Source organism: Gracilinanus agilis, chromosome 3, assembly GCF_016433145.1.
Source record: "Gracilinanus agilis isolate LMUSP501 chromosome 3, AgileGrace, whole genome shotgun sequence".
NCBI lineage: Eukaryota > Metazoa > Chordata > Mammalia > Didelphimorphia > Didelphidae > Gracilinanus > Gracilinanus agilis.
Genome location: NC_058132.1, coordinates 162,835,394 through 162,854,938, shown reverse-complemented (window position 1 = coordinate 162,854,938; position 19,545 = coordinate 162,835,394). Strand labels below are relative to the sequence as shown.

General features: G+C 41.2%; 3 protein-coding genes across 7 annotated transcripts in view; 2 read left to right on the top strand and 1 right to left on the bottom strand.

Annotated features, from left to right (window-relative positions):
• The window catches only part of FAM118B (family with sequence similarity 118 member B), a 74,378-nt gene extending 62,974 nt beyond the window's left edge, over positions 1 to 11,404 (top strand). For 2 of the 3 annotated variants that reach the window (XM_044668346.1, XM_044668347.1), the window contains 3 exons: positions 4,076 to 4,361; positions 10,460 to 10,516; positions 10,875 to 11,404. In XM_044668346.1, coding sequence (XP_044524281.1) covers positions 4,076 to 4,361; positions 10,460 to 10,516; positions 10,875 to 10,888 — 357 coding nt within the window. In that variant the 3' untranslated portion in view covers positions 10,889 to 11,404. Of the gene's footprint in view, positions 1 to 4,075; positions 4,362 to 6,194; positions 6,198 to 10,459; positions 10,517 to 10,874 lie in introns of all 3 variants that reach the window. The other variant, XM_044668348.1, reaches the window with a different exon arrangement.
• A 487-nt stretch (positions 11,405 to 11,891) lies between these two features.
• On the bottom strand, positions 11,892 to 19,138 carry SRPRA (SRP receptor subunit alpha). Of its 2 annotated transcripts, XM_044666172.1 has the most exons (14): positions 18,938 to 19,138; positions 18,249 to 18,332; positions 17,767 to 17,930; positions 17,330 to 17,481; positions 16,445 to 16,604; positions 16,133 to 16,286; positions 15,594 to 15,676; positions 15,142 to 15,260; positions 14,851 to 14,937; positions 14,418 to 14,590; positions 14,087 to 14,300; positions 13,429 to 13,592; positions 13,249 to 13,347; positions 11,892 to 13,087 (listed from the first exon to the last, which is right to left on the bottom strand). In XM_044666172.1, the coding sequence occupies exons 1-14, from the start codon at positions 19,052 to 19,054 to the stop codon at positions 12,959 to 12,961; spliced, it is 1,899 nt and encodes a 632-aa protein (XP_044522107.1). In that variant the 5' UTR covers positions 19,055 to 19,138; the 3' UTR covers positions 11,892 to 12,958. The 2 variants fall into 2 exon arrangements, with proteins under 2 accessions (XP_044522107.1, XP_044522108.1); XM_044666173.1 differs by lacking the exon at positions 18,249 to 18,332.
• A 287-nt stretch (positions 19,139 to 19,425) lies between these two features.
• FOXRED1 (FAD dependent oxidoreductase domain containing 1) overlaps positions 19,426 to 19,545 on the top strand; it is an 11,956-nt gene continuing 11,836 nt past the window's right edge. For both annotated transcript variants that reach the window (XM_044668343.1, XM_044668342.1), the window contains exon 1: positions 19,426 to 19,535. In XM_044668343.1, coding sequence (XP_044524278.1) covers positions 19,451 to 19,535 — 85 coding nt within the window. In that variant the 5' untranslated portion in view covers positions 19,426 to 19,450. The remainder of the gene's footprint in view (positions 19,536 to 19,545) is intronic.

Here is a 19,545-nt window from a genome sequence, read left to right as displayed (position 1 = left end):
TGAGAATTGGTAGGGAGTGTATTCCAAGCACAAGGAGGTAGGAGATGAAAAGTTAACTGAAAGAACAGCAAAAATGCCAATTTAGTTGGATTAAAGAGTACATGAAAAGGAGTAATGTTTATAGTCACCACCTTCTGAGAATATTTGGTACTTGGTACTTTGACCATTGCTTTCTGTTCCAAATTAACCTAAGTATCTGAATATTTCATTGGCTCCAGATAATAAGAATGGATTGTTGTGTGTTTTCTCTGCCTTATTAGTTAAGTAGTACTTTCTTTTTAACTGTAACCACAGAATTCTAGAATCTCAAAATTGGAAGGAATCTCAGAAGCTTTCTAGTTCATTCTTGTGTGGAAAAAGGAGGCCCTCTCCAACATCCTTACCAAGTGCTCATCCAAACTTTGCTTGAAGACCTCTAGTGAGGAGAATACTTCAGCTTCCTCAGTATTCAGAAGTTTTTTCTTGGTAGCAAGCTTAAATTCACCCTTTTGCAACTTTTACACATTGCTTCTGTAGTTCTACCTGGGATTAGGCAAAACAAGTCTAATCATTCTTCCAAATGGTAGCCCTTCAAGAATTTGAAAACAGCTTATCCTACCTCATATCTTCTCTAGGCTGTCTATAGTCCATTCAGCTGATCCTCATATTGCATTGTCTTGATGTCCTTATTATCCTGGTTGCCCTCCTCTGGACACTTTTCAGCTTATCAATATTCTTCTTAAGATATAACACCTAAAACTGAACATAAGACATGAGATATAATCTAAGGCAAAAGAAAACTGGGTTTCCAACCCCCTTAACCAGGATACCACACCTCTCAATGTAGCTTCATCTGTCCCACCTTTGTGTCATTTACAACAGTCTATTTATGCCTTTACTGAAGTTACTGATAAAAATGTCAAACAATACAACTTAATCCCAGCTCCTTAGAACACTCCACTAGAGACCTTCTTCATTGATGTTGAACCCATTAATGATTACAACTCGCCAACCAGGGAGTTCTGAGTCTGATGAACTTTACACTTGTCCAGTCCAAATTTCTTCATCTTATCCATAAAAACAGCCTAAGAAACCTTGTTCGTGTTTCACTAAAATCTAACTAAATCATGAAACATCTTGATCTACCAATCAAGCAACAGTATGTAAAAAAAAAGAAATTAGATTAGTCTGGTATAGATTGTCCTTGATGAATTCATGTTGGTTCTTTGTGAACATTGTTTCTTTTATTACATATTCACTTACCATCCCTTCAATAACATTTTAGAATTTTGCTAGAAAAAATTTCAAACCTATTGACTTGTAGTTTGCATACTCTTTTCTTCCCTCTTTTGGAAATGGAGACATTATTGCCCCTGCTATACCTCACCTGTTCTCTGCCATCTATCAGAGATCATTGACAAAGGCTACATGACCTAATGATTGCAACCCATGAAGTTAGGAGGACTTAGCTTTGAATCCTGCCTCAGATGTTTCCCAGCTTTGTGACCAGGTACCTCAGCCAATATCAAATAAAATAATATTTATGAAGCACTTTGCACATCTCAAGGTGTAACATAGTTTATTTTTAATAGGGCTTTATTTTTTATTTGAAATTTTGTATTTAATTAATTGATTTTGAATATTTTTCCATGGTTACATGATTCATGTTCTTTCACTCCCCTCTTTCCACCTCCTTCCTGTAGCCAACAACCAGTTCCACTGGGTTTTACATGTGTCGTTGATCAAAACCTATTTCCATATTATTAATACTTGTACTAGAGTGATTGTTTAGAGTCTACATCCCCAATCCTGTCCCCATTGACCCATGTGATCAAGCATTTGTTTTTATTCTGTGTTTCTACTCCCACAGTTCTTTCTCTGGATGTGGATAGCATTCTTTCTCATAAGTTCCTCAGAATTGTCTTGGATCATTGCATTGCTGCTAGTAGAGAAGTCCATTATATTCCATTGTGCCACAGTGTATAAGGTTCTCCTGGTTCCACTCCTTTCTCTCCGCATCAATTCCTGGAGGTTGTTCCAGTTCACATGGAATTCCTCCAGTTCATTATTCCTTTCAGCACAATAGTATACCATCACCAACAGATACCACAAATGTTCAGCCATTCCCCAATGGAAGGGCATCCCCTCATTTTCCAATTTTTTGCCACCACAAAAAGTGTGGCTATAAATATTTTTATACAAGTCTTTTTCCTTATGATCTCTTTGGGTTATAAACCCATTAGTGGTATGGCTGGATCAAAGGGCAAACAGTATTTTAAAACCCTTTGGGGCAACATAGTTATTTTTAAAATTCACTGACATTGGCATAGTGGTTGCATATGCCTATTCTTTTCGTACCTGAGATCATTTGGTTTGGGGACCTGGAACTTATCAAGAATAGGTAAGTACTCTCTTAATATCCCTCAAGTTTTCTTGAATACTGCTCTCTACTAGGCATTTGTGTTTTTTCCTTTCTTCACCAAGGATCATTCTTCTTGGCAAAGAAAACAGATTGAAAATAAAAGTTAACTGACTCTTCCTTTTTCATGATTTAGTGTCATCCTATGTACCCAAATTATGAATCATATCTTCCATACAACTTTAAAAAAAAAACAAACCCTTGTTTGTTGTCCTTAGTTGTCCTTACTAACCTCAGCTCATTCTTCAACTTTAGCATTCTTGAAAACTATTCTTTCAAGACTATGCTATAATTTTCTAATTGTCCTTTTTGCCTTCAGAATTTCTTTTTTAAAAGATTTCTATCTTTTCTGAGCCAACTTCCCCCTATAGAATTTTAGTTCATAAATCTTATCTTGTCTCTGAAGCCTCAGAATATATTCTTTTGAAATCCAACATGCACCTTGGACTATGTCTACTTCTCTTCTATCACAAATGTTGGGCAAATAGTCACTTCATTTTAAGATTCCCCTCTGTCACATTTATACCAACAACCATTCTTTTTTGTAGTTCTTCATTGTAGGTGAAGGTCAGATACAAAATAGAATTGGATCCTGTATTTGAAAGCTAACATTTTTGAAGTAAATCAAAATACAACTATTTTGCTTTGAGCAAAGAGGGCTTCATCAGGTATCTAGATAATTGAAGTGCTTATCACTACTATAACATGCCTCCGTGATAATCATCTCTTTCCTAAACTACTTCTCTGTGTCTTCTTTCTATCCAGGTGGTTTGTTTATAGTCTGATCTTGGCCTAAGTATTCTCAGCCATGTTCTGTTCCTTCTGATTCCTGGATTTTCCTCACATGAGAAATTTTTCTTAATTTACAGTGCTGCCTGGTCTCATTCCCTTTTACCTATTCTGTTTATTTTCAAATAATACATATCCTTCTAGAGCCACAACCTAGACCTAGTTCTTCTTATTCCACCATATCTTAGGATTGGTTAGGTCAAATTTGTCATTTTGGATTTGTTCTTTAGTTCCCCCTGCTGGTTGCCTCTTTTATATATTCATTTCTTAGATTTTTGCTTCTTGAAGTTTTAGTTACATTTACTGCTATTTATCTTCTTACATTATAGCTTACCCCTATGGACTCCAGCTTGCTGAATATACATAGCCCATTTTCTTATTTTCTTTTCCAGTTTATAGCCATTTTGATTGGATTTGCCAGTCTCACAGCAGATACCAGTACTTTTTAGGTGTGTTATGTCCTTTTCCAAAAGTATAACATTTGAGAAATACAAATCCTGTTCTCAAACACCATCTTCTTAACCAGCTCTTCACTTCCAAAAACCACTAACGTATTATCTTCTTTATGGACTTACTACGTGAAGATCTCTGTTTTCATAGGCCTAGAAAATAAAACAAAAGATATCTATGCAATGACAAATGTTAAACAAACCCTGATGGAATAGTCTATAAGAGGTGGTCACTTAGAGCCTTATACAATCAAAAACAAAAAACTTTGCTCTGAATAACCAGGAGATAAGGATCTTTCACAGAAAACCAAACTCTTAACTTTGTGAGATTTTTAAGCTTTCCAATCAGTCTGAACACATGGGTCATAGGTTGTTTTTAGCATGAGATGTGTTTTACCAGCTGTCATCAGATACTCACTGATATCTGTCTTCCTCCTAGAGAGAGATTCAGAAACTCTATGAAAACAAATCATTCCTTTTCTTGGGTTGTGGCTGGACTGTAGATGATACCACCTTCCAGGCCCTATTCCTGGAGGCTGTCAAGCACAAATCTGACCTAGAACATTTTATGCTGGTTCGGAGGGGAGATGTAGATGAATTCAAGAAGCTTCGGGAAAACATGTTGGACAAAGGGATCAAGGTGATCTCCTATGGAGATGAATATGCTGACCTTCCTGAATATTTCAAGCGCTTGACCTCTGAGATCTCAACCCGGGACAAAACAGGTAAGAAACATTTGAGACTGAGAAGTTAGGTAATAAACCTGGATAGAGTTCTGCTACTTTTAGATCAGTATTACTACAGAGGCCAGAGACTTTGGAATGCTTTGAAATGGAATAAAAGAAAAAGAAGTGTTGTTCCATAGAGATTTGACTCATTTGAGAGGTTTGAGATATGCAAAAGACCTTGATTTACATAATAAACGTGCCTCTAAAAATTGTATATAAATTGAGTTCTTATAAATTAAATCATTTTAGATTTACGTGTATAATTGGCAAGAATTTTTAGTGAAAATTTTTATGACTAATCACCTTGTGATTGAGTTGTTAGAAATGTCAGATATGATGTATTTCAACTTGTACCTGAATAGAAACCCATCTATACAATCTCCACAGATAATCATCTAGTCTTTTCTTGGGAACTTCCATTGACAGAGTATTCACTACCACTGTTTCCCAAGGTATAATCTGTTCCTCTTTTAGATAGCTTAGATTGACTTGTATAATTGGCAAGAATTTTTAGTAGTGAAAATATTTATGACTAATCATCTTGTGATGGAGTTGTTAGAAATGTCAGAGATGATGTATTTCAACTTGTACCTGAATAGAAACCCATATACAATCTCCACAGATAGTCATCTAGTCTTTGCTTGGGGATTTCCATTGACAGAATATTCACTACCACTGTTCCCAAGGTATAATCTATTCCTCTTTTAGATAGCTTAAATTATTAAAAAATTTTTCTGTATAGAGCCAAAATCTGCCTCTCTGATTTCCACACATTGATTGCTTCTATTTTTACCCATAAAGGCTACCAGAGCAAGGCTTTCCCATCTTAACCCCTCTTCCTGATAACAAAATTTCATATACTTGAACGCAGTATCATGCCCTCCTGAGTCTTTTCCTCTCTAAGCTTAACAGTTCCTGGTTACCTTATTTATTTATTAAATATTTTTAGTTCAATTTTTTTAAGTTTTTTCTCTTGGTTACATGATTCTTGTTGTCTCCCCTCTTCCCTCTCCCTTCCCAGAGTTGACAAGCAATTTCACTGGATTATACATATATTATCACTCAATTCCTATTTCCATATTATCCATTTTTATAATAGAGCAGTTTTAAAAACCAAAACCCGAAATCATATGCCCATTATATGAATGATAAATCATATGTTTTCTTCTGGATTTCTACTCCCACAGTTCTTTCTTTTTTTTTTTTTTAAGATTTTTTTTTTTTATTTTAAACCCTTAACTTCTGTGTATTGACTTATAGGTGGAAGAGTGGCAAGGGTAGGCAATGGAGGTCAAGTGACTTGCCCAGGGTCACACAGCTGGGAAGTGTCTGAGGCCAGATTTGAACCTAGGACCTCCCGTCTCTAGGCCTGGCTCTCAATCCATTGAGCTATCCAGCTGCCCCCACAGTTCTTTCTTTAGATATGGACAGCATTCTTTCTCATAAGTCCCTCAGAATTGTCCTGGATCATTGCATTGCTTTTAGTAGTAAAGTTAATTACATTTGATCATCCCACAGTGTTCTCCTGGTTCTGCTTATTTCACTCTGCATCAGTTCACATAGGTCTTTCCAGCACAATAATATTCCATCACCATATACCACAATTTGTTCAGCCATTTGTTCAGTCCCAATCAAGGGACATCCCCTCCTTTTCTAATTTTTTGCCCCTGGTTACTTTATTTTTTTGCTTCTTTTCAATGTTTATTTTCCTCATTTAAAAAAATTTTTGTATTTTAGCAATTACATATAATAACTGTTTTCTACATAAATTTTCTGAAATTATATGATCCAAATTGTCTCCCTCCCTCCCTTCCCTCCCCTCTCCCAGAGCTGGTAAGCAATTTGATCCCAGTTTCTTTAGCTGATTGTCCTCCCCGAAATATACATATTGCAGCTGATCAAAATCCATCCTAAAATGTGACACTTAGATACAGGAAGACGTCTAGGCAACATGCAAACAAAAGACATCAATTAAAATATATTTTTAAGCAATTAGAGGCAAAAATTTAAGACAGATTTTTTTAATGTGATATTCAAAACTGAACCCACTGTTTTTCATATGTAATCTGACAAGGACAAAGTTTACTCAGCTCTTTCATTCTTATCATAACTCAATTGAACAAGAATTTTTTAAGCATATGCTTTGTAGCTAGCCACTAAAGTCACTCACTGATTCACTGATAAAACAATCCTTACCAGCCTGGAACTTAGTCTGTTGGAGTACAGATACATAGATAAGAAAATTTGAGGTAATCTGAGGGAAGAGGGTACAGGGAGGATTATGCAGGGCATCATGGAGATCAATCACACTTCTGTTAAACTTTGGATGGGACAGTTTGGTCAGAATGTAGAGTTCTTAGATGAAGAGAAGTTCCTGGAGGAAGATGTGGCTAGATATAGGCAAAGAAGGAGAGTGTTCTAGGCATGGGGAAAGCTAGTGAAAAGGCATGGAGTCAGGCTATAGGAGTGTCAGGCGCCAGGTTATTACTGAGTCTAGAGTATTTGGAGAAGAATACATGAAGTCCTCTGGATGTGAGGTTTCAAATGTCAAACAGAGCATTTTATATCTGATCCTAGAGGGAACAGGAAGATGTTGGAATTTTTTTAATAGGGAATGACATGGTCAAAACTGCAGTTAATGGAAAATCATTTTGGCAGCTGAGTGAAGGATGACTTGGAGTAGACTTAAGGCATGGAGGTCAAACAGAAAAGGAACGCTTCATGTAAGAAGTGATTTTTGAATTGATCTTAGAAGGAAGTTAAGGATTCTAAAAGCAGGAAGAAGAAGTGCATTCCAAGCATGGGGACAGCCTATATAAAAGTATAGAAAATAGAACATTGTATATGAGAAAAACCAAACTAGCTCTGTTAACTATTCAATGTCATGCCATCTACGTACTTGATAAAGCTTTTATCTCTACCTTCTATAAGTCTTGAACAGCACCAAGGACAGAGACCCATAGTATTCTTCTAGAAGTCTCCCTCTGGGTTGGCATGGATTCATCTATTATCAATCTACCCCAAATCTCCAATAATAATTCAGATCCTTCTCAAATCTCTTGATAAAATCCTGTTGTACATTATTAAGTTTTCTCTTAATCTAGCACACTAATAGCACTTTCAAAAAAGGGAGTGACAACCTGACTTTTTGATTCATTTAATTCAGTAAATATTTATTAAGCACCTACTGTATGCCAGCCTCTGTGCTAAGTTCTGGGGATAGAAATAAGAAACAGTTCATGCACTCAGGGAACCTAGAAACTAATGCAGGGGGGGGACTACAAAACACAAAAGGAATCTGGAAAGGGGGAAGCAACGGGGGGGGGGGGGGGGGTACCAGGCATGGGGACATCTTATTCCATGGAGCTGAAATCAAGCAGAGCTGCAGATGGATGGCCTGTACTTAATGAAACCATGTTGGCTCTATATAATTTGATTATGGTCTTAAAAATAAGCTCTAATTGAATGATTAGGATGGGGTGGGGGGGGCAGCACTGTGTTTTAGATACTGTAATAAAGTTTCTAGATTTGTAGCTATATAGTACTCTACCCAATACTTCTGCTTTGTGAGGTAGAGAAGCAAGGTTGAGGAATGGATTAGTGCTGATCTTCAAATTAATAGGACTTAGATTCAGGTCCTACCTCTTGACATTCTGTGGCCAAGAGTGAATCACTCAGCCTCTCTGTGCCTCAGTTTTCTTATCAGCAAAATGGGGATGATACTTGAATGATTCCTATACATCATATGCTTATTGTTAAACTTTAAAGCCCTGTACTAATATGAGTTACACCTCCCAGCAGTTTAGGCAACTCTCTAACACTAGTATAAGTTGTGGAGAAGGTAGGTTCAGTCTGGATTGGTAAAAGTAGCCCACCAGGAGCTTCCTATATTGACAGATTCATCAGTCTCTGTCTTACTGTGATATCATTTTGGGTCTGGTACACTTGGGCCTTGTCCTCTTGTGCAGAAGGCAGTTACTTGAAATTCCATTATAGCTCTGATTTCAGAGTGCTTCAGGATTTTTCTAGTAGTTCTAAAATTTCCAGAGTATTAACTTTTCCTAATCTTGAATATCCATGCCAGAAAACTTTGTAAGACTACAAGATATCATGCTAAAATCCCAAAATATTGAAAATTGTTCTGAGAATGGGATGTAGAAACAAGAAGCCACATGCCAAATTCCATTTCAGATGCTCTGCTTATCATAGCCTTCTTACCTCAACACAAGTTAGAAGGTGGGCTTTCCCAGACCACAGACTGTTAATGACTTTTTTAGCATAGTAGTACAAGCCAAGGGTACCATAGCCTGATTAAAGAATAACTTCCATTTAGATAGACTATTCTAGTCAGGCAAATTGAGTGGAAGATTGTTCCAGTTTGTGAAATCAGAATTATTTCAATCTCACTCATCTCTGGGCAGCTTTGCTGAGAAGTAATATTGTGGAATAAAAGAAATAGAATATTGGACTGAGTTTAATAGGGATAAGTCTCATGCTTGGTTTTGAAAAAATCAACTTCACAAGTTCAAGATGGAAAAGGCATGACTAGATAGAAGTTTATCTGGCAACATTTGGTTGATGCAATATGAGGATCAATTGAAGAAACTGAGGATAGTTAGCATAGAGAAGAGAAAATTCAAGAAGGATATGGAAACTGCCTTTCAGGTATCTGCATAACTGCAACATGGAAAAGGAAATGCTTATTCTGCTTCATCCCAGAGGAGCAATAAGTAGACATTGCAGAAGCAAAATTAGGCTTGAAAGGAGGGAGGTAAATTCCTTACTATTGAAACTATCCAAAAGTTGAATGGACTGCCTTGGGAAATGATGGGTTTCTCTTACAGCTTATCAGCTAATTGTAAAAGGTATCCATTTTCAGAAATGGGTTGGATTTGATGGCCTCTAAGTTCCATTCCAACTCTAAGATTTTGTGATTTGTATCTAGCAGTATTTCATACACAACAGGTACTTAGCAAATTATTTAGAGGAAACCCAAATGGGGCCGTGTGTGCTTGAGGCATTTGGGGCAAGACTGCATAGGAATTCTATACTTGAACTCCCATCATTCTCCAAAGTTAATGTACATTTTTCCTAGTTTAGAACATATATATATATATATTTTTTTTTCCTGAGGTTTCAACACAGAAATAGGTTTAATATAAGAAAAATAGCTAACAGTAAATATGAAAGTCCTTAGTTGCTGAGTCCCATGTTATAACATCACTTAATCCATTGCGCCTCATAATGCCCCTGGTAAATTCCATTTCAGCCCCAGGCTGAATTGACTTGCTTGAGTTTTGTGAGCCTGCCCATAGAAGCCTACAGGAGAACACGAACTTTTCTGTTACAGTGGTATTTCTCATTTGCACATTTGTCCTATATTGCAAACAAGTCTTGTAGCTTGCTCAGAAATTGAGGTAGTTTTGGCCTTCACCCAAACACCCAACTTTCCCTTGAAAGCTAAGACTCAGGATTAGCCACTCACTTTTGCCTACCCTCCTGAGGGCTCTGACTCTTTTGCTACTGTCTTTCTCTTTGGTACCTATTTGTGATTCCATTATAGCTGAGAGATTCTTAACCTTTTTTGTGTCATGGACTCCTGACAATCTGTTGAAATTCCTTCTTAGAATAATTTTTTAAAATTTGTAATTGAAGGAAATACCAAGCTTCAGTAAGAAAGATTAAATATGTAAGGGGTAAGGTAGGTGGCTTAATGGATTGTGAGCCTGTGTTCAAATTTGGCCTCAGGTACTTCCTTGCTATGTGACCCTAGACAAGTCACTTAACCCCCATTGCCTAGCCCTTACCACTCCTGCCTTGGAACCAATACACAGTATCGATTTTAAGATGGGAGGTAAGGGTTTAAAAATAAATATATAATTTTTTAATGGGCCCCTTGAAATTTATCAAAGACCCCCTGCAATGGGATCCTAGGTTAGGAACCCAAAGATACGTTTACTTTAGATATCCAGTATTGATTTTGAGACTCAGGTGCTCACTGCGTCCTCTCAGCCATTTAATATTAATCTACAGGAATACCTGTTTTTCTAAAATCTTAGCTCTACAACTATTAACCAGATTCCTTTGTTTGACAGGGTTGGCAAAAGAAGGTCAGCTAAATGGCGCATCTGCAGCACACAGTGAAATAAGAGGTACAAATTACTTTCTGTTCTACATTAATTTTGAAATTATCAGACAAATTTACTCTTAAGCCCTGTGTGCTTCCACCAATAAGAGATTATTTTTTGAGGGCTTAGGAAATACTGTGAAATAGGGACCCCATGCATTGTAGGATCTGACTGCTTTAGTTACTGTTAAATCTAAGATCTGAATGCAAGTTGCAGAGATAGCTCAAAAACTGATCTTCACATTAAGATGTTACAAATCCTATGATAATGATCCCAAGAGTTAGCTAAAGTCCTAAATTTTTGTAGCTATAGAGAATGGTACACCTATTTTTTCAGAAGTGACATTGTAGTGTCCTTTATCTTTTTCTCTCTCCCCACACAGGGTGTAGTACATGAGGGGCTAAAAAAGTCATCATGATTAGAGCAAAAGCCACAGCTCTCAGGCCTCATCACAGGCAGTGTTTAACAAGCAATCTTACAAGAATCCAACAAGCTCCCAGAAAATACCAAAATGCAGAAGAAATTGAAGGTTCAAGGGAGAAACTGAAAAGGGGCTTACCTTGTTCCTTTTGTGTTTGGTTCTTGCTGGGCTTAGTTATTCTGCTGCCTATCCCACTTCAAGAACACCTGAGTGACCACTGGGCCCTTCATGGGTTGGACATGCTTGTGTCCACTGAACAGATCAATGTGATACCTCTCCTGGTTATGGTAGCATCTCTGCATGAAGGACTTCGGGGTCTAGATGCCATGGAGCTGCCATGGTCCCTGCTGCAGTTTTGTACTCTGTACTTTGGTTTTTCAATTAAGCTTAATGGCTTTTTTTAAAACATGACTTGAAGCTCTAGTTTTCTAGACCTTTTACAATGTACAGTATTTTGCATATCTGAGCTGCAATAAAAACCTGTTCATTTACTTTCTCAGATCCTAGTTTTAATTATAGGGTCACCTCACTCTCAGTGGAACAGCTTATCCCAGGTCAAGTCATCAGTAAGGAAGCTAGGATTTGCACTGGTCCTGGTTTCTTTCAGAAAGGGGCTTATAAAATGTAGAAATCATAGATCTCCAGTATCTCCCTGGGTGCAAGAGGGTTATTATGGGAATTTGCCCATAAAATATAGGTTTGGGGGTTCTTTTTCCACATATACTAGTTGAGAAGATAGAAACATCCCTTCCCAGGGTTAAAGGTATTACCCCCTCACTACTGCTTGCTTTCATCAAATGCCTAGAGAAACTTCCATTTTCATCAGCATTTACTTAGAGCTCAGAGACTGCCATAGTTTAATTTTCAGGAGACCAAAATTACTTGTGACAGCCTAAAACCCAATGTCAGGGCTTATAACTAATATGAAATCCCAGAATTTGGCGCTCAGACACAACCATTGCAAACAGAAAAAAAAAACCCATTATTTATGAAATTTATTTTCTTTATATAAATTATGTATTTCTCTGGGCAGACAGCCTTTACCTTATTGCACTAACAGCACATCTGCAATACCAAGCTACAAGACAAATCTTAACGAGAGTTTGTATTCTTCAACGTAGCACTTGTATACCAGGCACTCTGGAGAGGATAGGATAAAGGAAACCGCCAGCCTCCCTTAACAGGATCTGCTGGGAAGGAGAAAGAATGGGAAGGGGGAAAGGGCATCCCTTTCTAACAGGACAAGTCCTAGGAAGGGCAACATGCAAAGCTCACAAATGAACTCTAGGAAAGGGCTGGGAGGGTGTGTTAAAAGGCAAACAAGCCCAATGCACACTGCAGCTAATTCCCCTTAATTGGGAAGTTTAGCTCTGAAGGAAGCAGGGACTTATCTCTGCCTCTTCACTTTTGTAACAGGTCACCCTGGCCTAGTTGTGTTTTAATATTATGGGTGAGCTACAGTTGTCAGAATTAGCAGCAATTAAGACTATGTCATACACTGACTGAGGTGGAATCTATGCTGTGCCACAGCACATAAATAGGGAATGAAAGCCATGTATGTTTCAGTGATCAGTGCCAAATCAAGACCTAGGGCTGCTTAGGTAGAAGTCCCAAATCAAGCTTGGATACAAAGCTGCTTATCGGGCACAGAGGTCCCTTGAACCACACTCACAGTGTGGACAAACAGAAAGCTCTGGTGTCAGGGTCTTCCAGCCATTGGTCAAAGCTGTAATGAGACAGTACAATATAGGCAGAGTGAAGGGGACTCCTGAGTTGGGTTGGGGAGAACCACAGGGCTGCGCTGAGGGACAACGGGCAGTGATTGAAACATGATTGGGCCCTCCTTGCAGATGGAGAATCTAGGTTGGGTGGGGAGGCTGGCCAGGTCAAGGTTCTGGGAAAATTGCAAGCCCCTGGAGCTCCCTTTATTCTTTGTTTACAATACATTCACAACAAGCTGATCTCATACTCCAAAGAACATTCTTGACACAGGGGTGGAAAGGATGGGGGAAAGTGGGTGATTTGGTTTGGGGTGCTGCACCAAGTTAGGCCTTCATGAGGGCAGCCACCACAGCCTTGGCATTGAGGCTACGCAGGTCACTGTAGGTCTGGCCGGTCCCGACAAAGACAATGGGTTTGCTTGTGATGTATGTCATAGAAATGGCAGCACCCACCTGCAACAGGGAAAGGAAACACCCCAGTAAGTTCTAGCCCATCTCTTCTTTTACCTAACCCGCTGAGAACAAGATATGGAAGACAGACTGGAAAAATCTATAGACTTTATGCCCTTAAAGATTAACTTTGTTCCATGTTCAGTGCTCTTCATCCTTTTTACCTTGTCATCAATGGTATCAAATTTGGTGAGAACAATGCCATCAATGAGCCGGGGTGTTTGAGCCATAGAGTGATCAGCCAGAGCTTTGTTGAATTTTACCTACAAGAGGGAAGAGGCATAAAAGTGTTAAGAGCCATACCATGAAAGTGACAGGAAAGAAATAAGCTGAAGGGCCCTTACCAGCTGATCCACAGCCTCATTTCCCACCAAGGCCTCCCCAACAAACAGCACCAGGTCAGGTGTGTTGACAGCAATGAGTTTGGCCAAAGCAGTCATCAAAGGCGCATTATCTTGCATTCGGCCAGCTGTATCCACCAACACCACATCAAAAGCTTGATTACGAGCTGTAGAGAGAGCACCCATCATGTCAATGGCTCTGGGGGTGGGGAAAGGGGACTGCAAGGTCTGGACATCCTCACTTTTCACTCTCGCCTCCTCTCAGTCATTAAAGCTTGTTCATTTCCTTTCTCAAGCCTGGTTTCTAATTACAAATATGAGAAAAACTGAGCAGAGGAATTTTATCTCAGGTTAGTCTACCACCATAGGTAAGACAAGGTGGGAGGCAAGAATATACCACGTAAAGACCAGAGCTGTCTGGTAACAAAGTTGAGATTTGGTATGGTCATAAAGCACAGGCAGCCCAGAAGCTGTACACGGAGCCTCGCTTTGACCTTTATTACTTACTCTTCACTGGCCAGGCTAAGGTGGCATCCCAGGGGCTTTGCCAACCCACCTAGAAAGAGCCCCTTGGAAAAATGAAGCATGGTGGCATGAAACCAGGAAAAAGCCAGAGGCAAGCCCTCAGCTCCATCCTGCCCTCTTGCCCCTAGAACTGTACCAAAAGAAATGGCCTCCATGGCAATGCCAGCAGCATCCTTGCCATAGCCCTTCTCAAACAGGTGCACCATGGTTCGGCCACCATGATTCTCTGGAGGGTGCAGAGCACTAAGACGCCGTGTGTGGGTACGCAGCTGCTCCACCGCCCCTGCCCGAAATGTGTCACAGGCAGCAATGAGGACACTGAAGTTATTCTCCAACAGCCAAAAGGAGATCTGTGAGAGGAGAGGAGGACCTTGTGGGAAGATGGCCCTAGGTTGGGGGCACCTAGGATAAGTAGCATAGGAACAACAGATAATGGTGGCAGATGGCAGCTGGGGAACAGCCCTTACCTTGGCAAGATTTGTAGACTTGCCCACTCCGTTGACCCCACAGAAGGTAACAACATAAGGACGCTGGCGGCGCTGAGCATCCATGATATCTCGGAGCATGTCCACACGGCGCTGTGGCTGCAGGATCTGTACCAATGACTCCTGCAGTGCCTGCTTTACTGTGGAGGTCACAGCTGGAAGCAGAAGAATGAAAAGAGGTAGGATTTAAGTCAAGACACACTCAAAAGACAGAACCCAGAATACTAATGCCACCAACCACATAATTATTTAGGCAAACACAATCATGTATTACTGTTATCTCCCTTAGTTTCTAGCAGCCCCAGGATAAGGGTCTTCTAATTCTGTCTCAGCATATTCTCTATGACAGATGCTAAAGTCTGAGAACAATAAGCAGAGAGGCAGCAGACAACACTTATAGCAGGGTGATACTTACTGCTAAATGTGCCCATCACCTTTCCTTCCAACTTGTTGGCGACAGACTCACAGAGCTGGAGAGCGATGTCTGCAGCCACATTCTTAGCTAAGGGCACAAAGCAGAGCAAGTATTTTTAAGAACCACATCAGCAGAAATTATTCTGACCCTTAATAATGAGTGGGCCAGGAGATCCTCCCCTGCCTTGGCTCACAGACTGATACTCCAGCAGAACTATAAATTAATGGGTCCTGCTCACCAGGAATCCCTACCCTCACAAACACAGTCCTTCCCCAGCTCCTCAGGCCTCACCAATTAAGTGATCTCGCATCTTGTCCAACACAGATTCCATGTCTTCACGACTTAAGCTCTTAGAGCCAACCAAGCCTTTCAGCATCCCAAACATGCCACCCAGGGCTCCCTTTGAAGCACTAGAGAGAGAAGATACTATTAAGTACCTACTAAACCAGTGATTCCCAAAGTGGGCTCCACCACCCCCTGGTGGGTGCTGCAACGATCCAGGGGAGAAGTGATGGCCACAGGTGCCTATTATCTTTCCTACTAATTGCTATTAAAATTTTCTAAAAATTAATTTCCAGGGGGCTAAGTAATATTTTTTCTGGAAAGGCCAAAAAAGTTTGGGAACCACTGTACTAAACCAAAACACCCTCTATAAGAAAGAGCTCTGACACCAATTTCATTCATCTTCCTCTAATCTAACCTATGGCCTACTTGACTAGCTCCTACCCTAAATCACCCACTACCTGGGTTTGGCAGAGTTCTGAGTCACTCCCTCATCATCTGAGCTGCTGCAGTCCAGATCTTGTAGTTGCCCTCCTCCTCGGATCTAGGAAGTCAAAGGGGAGATAAGAGAGAAAAGATATAATTAGTAACAGCAACAGCAAGATTGCTCAAACCAAGAACCAGGGTTATAACAACTCCAGTGTTCTATATCAACCATTCTTAAGTGTGATCTGGGCCCCTAAGACCTTTCAGGGGGTCCATGAAGTCAAATTTATTTTCATAATGCTAAGATTTCAATTTCTAATGTAGTAAAATATTAATAGATAACACAAAAATTTTTCCTTGAGACCAAAAAGTTTGAGAACCACTATTTTTTTATATTCCTTTATTTTAAAGGCTTCTAAGTATCTACTACTTTTTTATACCCACCAAAAAGAGGATCTAGAACCCTTCATACCTACTCGCATTCCCTTTCTTCCTTTGATCTCCTGGTAATGGAAGCCTGCTCTTCCCATTGCCTTCTCCCTTTCTACCCTCACAACTATCAAGTCCCTCTTACCAGATTGAGGTCCTCTGGCAAGGTGGTCTCGGGGGTTCCATTGGTGGTAGGTGGGCTATAATCCAAGAAGACTTGATTGGCAGAACCACCTAGTGCCCATACCCGAGGTGCCTTTTTGCCTTTCTCCTTTGGTGCATCTGACTTTGAGGACTTACTGACAAGGGGTTGGGAAGGGAAATAAATAGATAAGAAATAAGTCTGTCCATTCATCCAGAAAAGAGTCTTAAGTCTTCTCTCCCAAGAAAGCGTACCTAGACTACTGACTACCTAAGATAGGAGAATAAAGAGTAGGGGGTCAAATGGTCAGTTCACCTGGACTTCTCAGCACCTCTCCATTGTTTCTGCATAAATTCCTCACGTTTCTTACGTATCAACTCTTCTTTGGACAATTCTACCCCATCCCCAGGGCCAGTTGGGAGATCTGGCTTTCCTGTTGGGGCCCCTTTGTTGGCAGATGAGGAGCCTTCAGAACCTGGGGGAAAAGATTTCATTAAGTTAGACAGCACAGTATAATGGAGAAACTGTTGAATCTGGGAATCTAGAAGAACTGAAGTCGCCATCTTCCTCTGACACTAGCTATATGATCATAAGCAATTCAACCTCTCTGGGCCTCAGTTTCCTCCTCTATAAAGAATGGATGTTGGGAAGCTCAATGAACATATAAAGCACTTTACACTTAAAGCATTTTTTTAAACAATTACCTTTTGTCTTAGAATTGATACTAAGATATTGGTTCCAAGGCAGAAGAAAAGCAAGGGCTAGGCAATGGTGGTTAAGTGGCATGCCCAGGGTGGCACAGCTTGGAAATATCTGAGAGATCAAATTTGAACCTGGAACCTCTCATCTCCAAGTCTGGCTTTCTATCCACTGAGTCACCTAGCTGTCCCCCTTTAAAGCTTTTTAAAGCACTATATAAGTACCAGTAGTTAAAATATAAAGTTTGGACTAAGCCTCAGTCAAGTTTACTTTGGGAAAAAGTGTCTCATCCCCACAGGGTCAAGAAAAGAGAATATTAGTACTGAGAATCTCTTCAGAGTCACAAGGGCTGCAGGATAAGAATGAGAGGTGATAAAACTATTTGAATGAGAAGGCAGGGTAGTTTCTAAGGGAATGTCTGAGGAGCACTTGGCCATATCAGTCCCTAGTTCTTTTTCAACAGCCCAATACCTCTAAAGCTCTAATTTATCCCAGCCTCACCCTCTTTCTTAGCCCCTTTGTTTTTCTTGTTGCTCTTTGCTTTCTCCTTGGGCCTCTCAATCATGGACCTCACAGTTTTCTTGGCCTTTTCAGAATCTTCAAACTTCTTCATGGCAGTGGGAGCACGGATCTTACTGCTCTCCTCTGCTTCTCTGCAGGTTAATAAGGGAAGACAGTTATTCTTTTCTCCCCACACAAAAAAGATAAAGGAAACTTATCATAGCCAAAGCTATCCAGAATTTCCAGTACCCCACCTAATACTTAAATCAGAGATCATGTGATTATCATACAGACTGAAATCCTTCTATAATATAATACATCTTCAAGGGTTGTTGCAGCTAAACTTAGTCCCCCCAACAACCCACATTATATACTGTCTGTAAGTCTTCCCCAATAGTGATCTATTCATTAATGGCAAGAAGTGGGGGGGCCCTTACCGAAGGAGATGCATGAAGTCATTGTGGAAGTCAAAGGTGCCATTTAGTAGACTCAGGGCACTGTGCTGTTGGATTTCTGTTCGATATTTGTCTCTGAACAGCCGGTGTACATCATCTATCAATTTGTCTACATATGTTAGCGTTAAGATCTTCTGAAAACCAACCTGTCTCAAGAGAGACACAAAGCAAAAGGATGTGTTTATATTCCCATTTCCAAAGGAGGAAGCCAAATGAATAATGAATGGCCCCTGGAGCTTCATCTAGATATCTGGCAAGTTTCCCTGTCTGTGACAAGTCCAGTTGCCTGACTAGGTCCAAAAGTGTTTCCTTCTCTTCAAAACCCTTTCTCTACCCGTGTCCTACCAACCGACTCAGTTACTCTACCCACAAATATCCTGGCCCCAAATGAAATCCTCTCGATATAAAGTAAGCTATCCAGACTACATTACAAACACAGTGTTTTTACCCCTGCCCCCCCTTACCACAAACACCAGCTCAAACTGGTTGTCCAGCTTGTATTTGAGTGTAAGTGCCTCATGGTTGAAGGAGTTGTTGCCTCCCCGCTCCTAGAAAGAGAAAGAGAATCCCAAAAAAGAGGCTAGCAATAGACACATAAACCCCACGAAAATAAAGAATTTGGGATGGAAGGAGCCCACAAGAATAAAACCTGCCACCAAGCTCAGAGACATGTATGTAAAGGTTCTTGTCTCAGTGCTGCCCTCTCAGCATCCCGGCAGTGTCAGCTTGTGACAGAAAAGATGGAAAGGAACTGAAAGGAGGGAGGGAGGCCTTCAGGAGTGATGGGTGGAGACACGTCCACACACCCAAAAGAAGGATGAATACGTACACATACAAAAGAAAGGATGAAAACATACATACACACGTACATACACACATACACACACACACACGATCGCGCGCACGCAAAGATGAAACGATAGCGGCCCCTGCCTGGGCTCCTCGAAGCCGGAGGGAAGCGGGAGAAGTTGGGGGTGCTGGGGTTGGGGGGGGGGAAGAACCCTCCCGGAGCGCGGGGGGAAGGAGGGAGGAAAAGTCTGAGGGCTTCTGGCAGTTGATGTTTCCTGGGGAGGTGTCCCCTAGCGCTGCGGACTTGGGAAGGAAGGAGGGCCGGGTGGAGGGGGGGATGGGGAGACGGCTGGGGGGACGGCACCTGCAGCAGCACGGAGCGGATCAGCGCGTTGACGGGTCCGGTGCACGAGTCGCTCACGCCCTGGAAGCACCAGAGCACGAGCCCGCCCTTGGAGAAGATGGTGAAGAAGTCGAGCATGGCGGCGGCGGGGCGGGGAGGGGAGGGGAGCGGGCCGCAGCCGGGGGAGTCGGGCTGCGATCGCCGCCGCTTCCTGCTGCGCCAGGCGCGGGACACGTCACACCAGAGGCCCCGGAAACCTGACAGCCGCACTTCCGTTTCAGGTCTCTAGGGCTTTTTTTCCTTCCCCTCCCCCAAACCCTGTCCCGTAAGGCTGGCGTATCCTGAAGCTAGCCAATGGGCTTGGGGGGCGGGGCCAGAGGAAGAAGAGGATTGGTTGGGAATTACGTGATGACTCTAGCCAATTACGTATAGGGGAGTAGCCTTGAATAAGCCAGTGAGAATTGGCCTCTGTAGCCGCACGGAGCGATGACGTGAAAGTGATGGTCGGAGCTCTTCTCCGCGCCCTGGGGTACCATGTTCCGCGGTGCGCTGCAGCTGGGCCTCTCCCGTGGATTGCTGAGCCGGGGCCTGCGCACGCGCAGTAGGGGCCCCTTCGATGGTAAAGTGGG